Raw genomic sequence first — 3,018 nt, 5'->3', positions numbered from 1 at the left:
ATATATATATATATATATATATATATATATATATATCGATGAGCTGAAGTAATCGTAAGATTAATAAGAATAAAACACATAATTATTTATTATTATTTGAGTTAGAAAGCAAGCGTAGATAAAGTTTTTATAGAAATTTTGAACATAGATTGAATATAATTTAAAATATAGATGTCTATTCTTTTCTATTCATTTCAATTCTAATTAATTAATTATTAGCAGAAATTGTTTGTAATTTTTTTCTAAGAAATATCGTAATAAATAATAAATAATAAATATCAGAATCAGACATTTTTCTGCTGGAATTAATTTATCATTGTTGACGTTGATTTTTAGAGAAAATGCCGAGAGAAGACGTTGCTGCTCGCTATCAGAATTTGAATTTCAGTCATTGTTAATACAATGTACCACGAACTGCTTCGGCATACTCGTGACTCGAAGCACAGACATAACAAATCACCGAGTTAACCGAGCTGCCATCACTACGCAAACTCTAAAGTTCCTCAGAGAACATAATCGTAGTTTTTGAAGCGGCTCTGCTCCGCTTCGAATCGGTGCTCGAGACCTTCAGCAGCCCAGTTACGGTTTCGTGGTTCTCGCTTACTTTATCACTCGCTTAACTGGTAGTGAGTACGGCAGGAGCCGCGACAAGATGACTTTAATAAATAAGGTATTTATGAAAATATAAATCTAACCTAAACCTATATTCCAATAGCTACCCTTGTATTATAATGCTAATGCGCTCGCTATTTACAGATGGAGATCGATGAAAAGAATATGAAGGGCGAGGGATTCAAGCCATATTATATACAAAAAATCGAAGAGCTGCAGCTTATTGTGGCGGAGAAAAGTCAAAATCTTCGCCGATTACAAGCGCAGCGTAATGAACTTAATGCGAAAGGTATATCTTTATATTTAACGTATGATTCATAACGGAATTGCTACATTAAATAACGTAGCTATGTTGATGGTATCAACAATGCCGTTAACGTACATTTTTGTATACTTAATAATTGATTTTCAATATTGCACTGTAGTACGTATGCTACGCGAAGAGCTGCAACTTCTCCAAGAGCAGGGATCTTATGTTGGAGAAGTTGTGAAACCAATGGACAAAAAAAAAGTTTTGGTGAAAGTTCATCCGGAAGGAAAATTTGTTGTCGATTTAGATAAAAATATCGATATCAATGATGTAACACCAAATTCTCGAGTCGCTTTAAGAAATGAAAGCTACACGTTGCATAAGATCCTTCCAAACAAAGTTGATCCACTTGTGTCGCTCATGATGGTTGAAAAGGTACCGGACTCAACTTATGAAATGGTCGGCGGTCTTGATAAGCAAATTAAAGAAATTAAAGAAGTCATCGAACTACCAGTTAAACATCCAGAACTCTTTGATGCTCTTGGTATTGCTCAACCTAAAGGAGTACTTTTGTATGGTCCACCAGGGACAGGTAAAACTTTATTAGCTAGAGCGGTAGCTCATCATACCGAATGTACATTTATTCGAGTATCTGGTTCTGAGCTCGTACAAAAGTTTATTGGAGAGGGTTCTCGAATGGTTCGGGAACTTTTTGTTATGGCAAGAGAACATGCGCCATCTATCATTTTTATGGATGAAATCGATTCTATTGGTAGTTCACGTATTGAATCAGGATCAGGTGGTGACAGTGAGGTATTTATCCATTTAATTACAATACTTAGCGTCGTCAAATACATTATAATATAAAACATAATAAAACCCCATTGAAAATTGAATTTTTCAAATAAAACATTCTACCCTTCTTGTTACGCTATTTTAAAACAGTATTGAAAAAACTAATACGATTTACAATTTACTGTTTTACAAATTATAATACATAATTATATTTACAGTAATTTAATTTAAATTTCTAATCAATTTTATACTTGATATACAAGTTAGAATTTTGTTACATTGATTAACATAAAATTCTAAATATTGTAAAAATGTTATATAAAATATTTTTATTTGTATAAAGATTTTATTAAATCAATTTTAAGCCTAACATAATTATTATAATCTACTCTCTGTACATGATGTATAATTTGATCCTTTTATCATAAATTAATTTAAATTTTCAATATTCCATATTACCATATATCAACAAAATAAATTTTATACTAATTGTTTTGTAATAAAATATTTATTACAATTATTTTTGTAATTTATTATGCACATACACATTTTATTTTATTTTTTAATAACTCATGTATCATTTTACTTTCTTTCTAAAATTATTACATTACTTCAATAACAATTTCAATTAATCAATTTATTAATATCACAAATATCAATTAAATGAATAATTATTTTTTTTATATTTATGATAGAGTATTTTTATTTTTATAATATAAATTTATTAAAGATATTTATAAAAAATGCCATATAACACTTTTGCACAGAACTATAAGACATGTAATAATACATTATTGAAATATTGAAAATGTATTTATTTTATGTCAGGTTCAACGTACAATGTTGGAACTGTTAAATCAATTAGATGGATTTGAAGCAACTAAGAATATTAAAGTTATAATGGCAACAAATCGAATTGATGTCTTAGACCCTGCACTTTTACGCCCTGGTCGTATTGATCGTAAAATTGAATTTCCACCTCCAAACGAGGAAGCTCGTCTTGACATTTTGAAAATTCACTCAAGAAAAATGAATTTAACACGTGGTATCAATTTAAGAAAAATAGCTGAATTAATGCCTGGCGCTTCAGGAGCTGAAGTGAAGGTACGGTGTAATCAAACTTATGAATTTTGAATATTAATAATAATTGCAATAAATCTATCATTATAGGGCGTATGCACAGAAGCTGGTATGTACGCTTTACGAGAACGCAGAGTTCATGTGACACAAGAAGACTTTGAAATGGCTGTAGCAAAGGTAATGCAAAAAGATTCCGAAAAGAACATGTCAATCAAGAAATTATGGAAATAATTAACTCAAAATTCATATTATTTTATAAGCTGTAAATTAATTTAATTATT

General features: G+C 29.7%; 1 protein-coding gene across 1 annotated transcript; it reads left to right on the top strand.

The window, feature by feature from the left end:
- The first annotated feature begins 467 nt into the window (after nucleotides 1-467).
- Rpt6 (26S proteasome regulatory subunit Rpt6) lies at nucleotides 468-3,018 on the top strand. The gene is made up of 5 exons (XM_011499195.1): nucleotides 468-670; nucleotides 757-901; nucleotides 1,038-1,675; nucleotides 2,486-2,761; nucleotides 2,828-3,018. The coding sequence occupies exons 1-5, from the start codon at nucleotides 653-655 to the stop codon at nucleotides 2,966-2,968; spliced, it is 1,218 nt and encodes a 405-aa protein (XP_011497497.1). The 5' UTR covers nucleotides 468-652; the 3' UTR covers nucleotides 2,969-3,018.

This window comes from Ceratosolen solmsi, unplaced genomic scaffold (assembly GCF_000503995.2).
Source record: "Ceratosolen solmsi marchali unplaced genomic scaffold, CerSol_1.0 scaffold2, whole genome shotgun sequence".
In the NCBI taxonomy this organism is placed as follows: Eukaryota; Metazoa; Arthropoda; class Insecta; order Hymenoptera; family Agaonidae; genus Ceratosolen; species Ceratosolen solmsi.
Note: the sequence above shows the minus strand (reverse complement) of the source record. Positions and strands in the feature narration are given on the sequence as shown.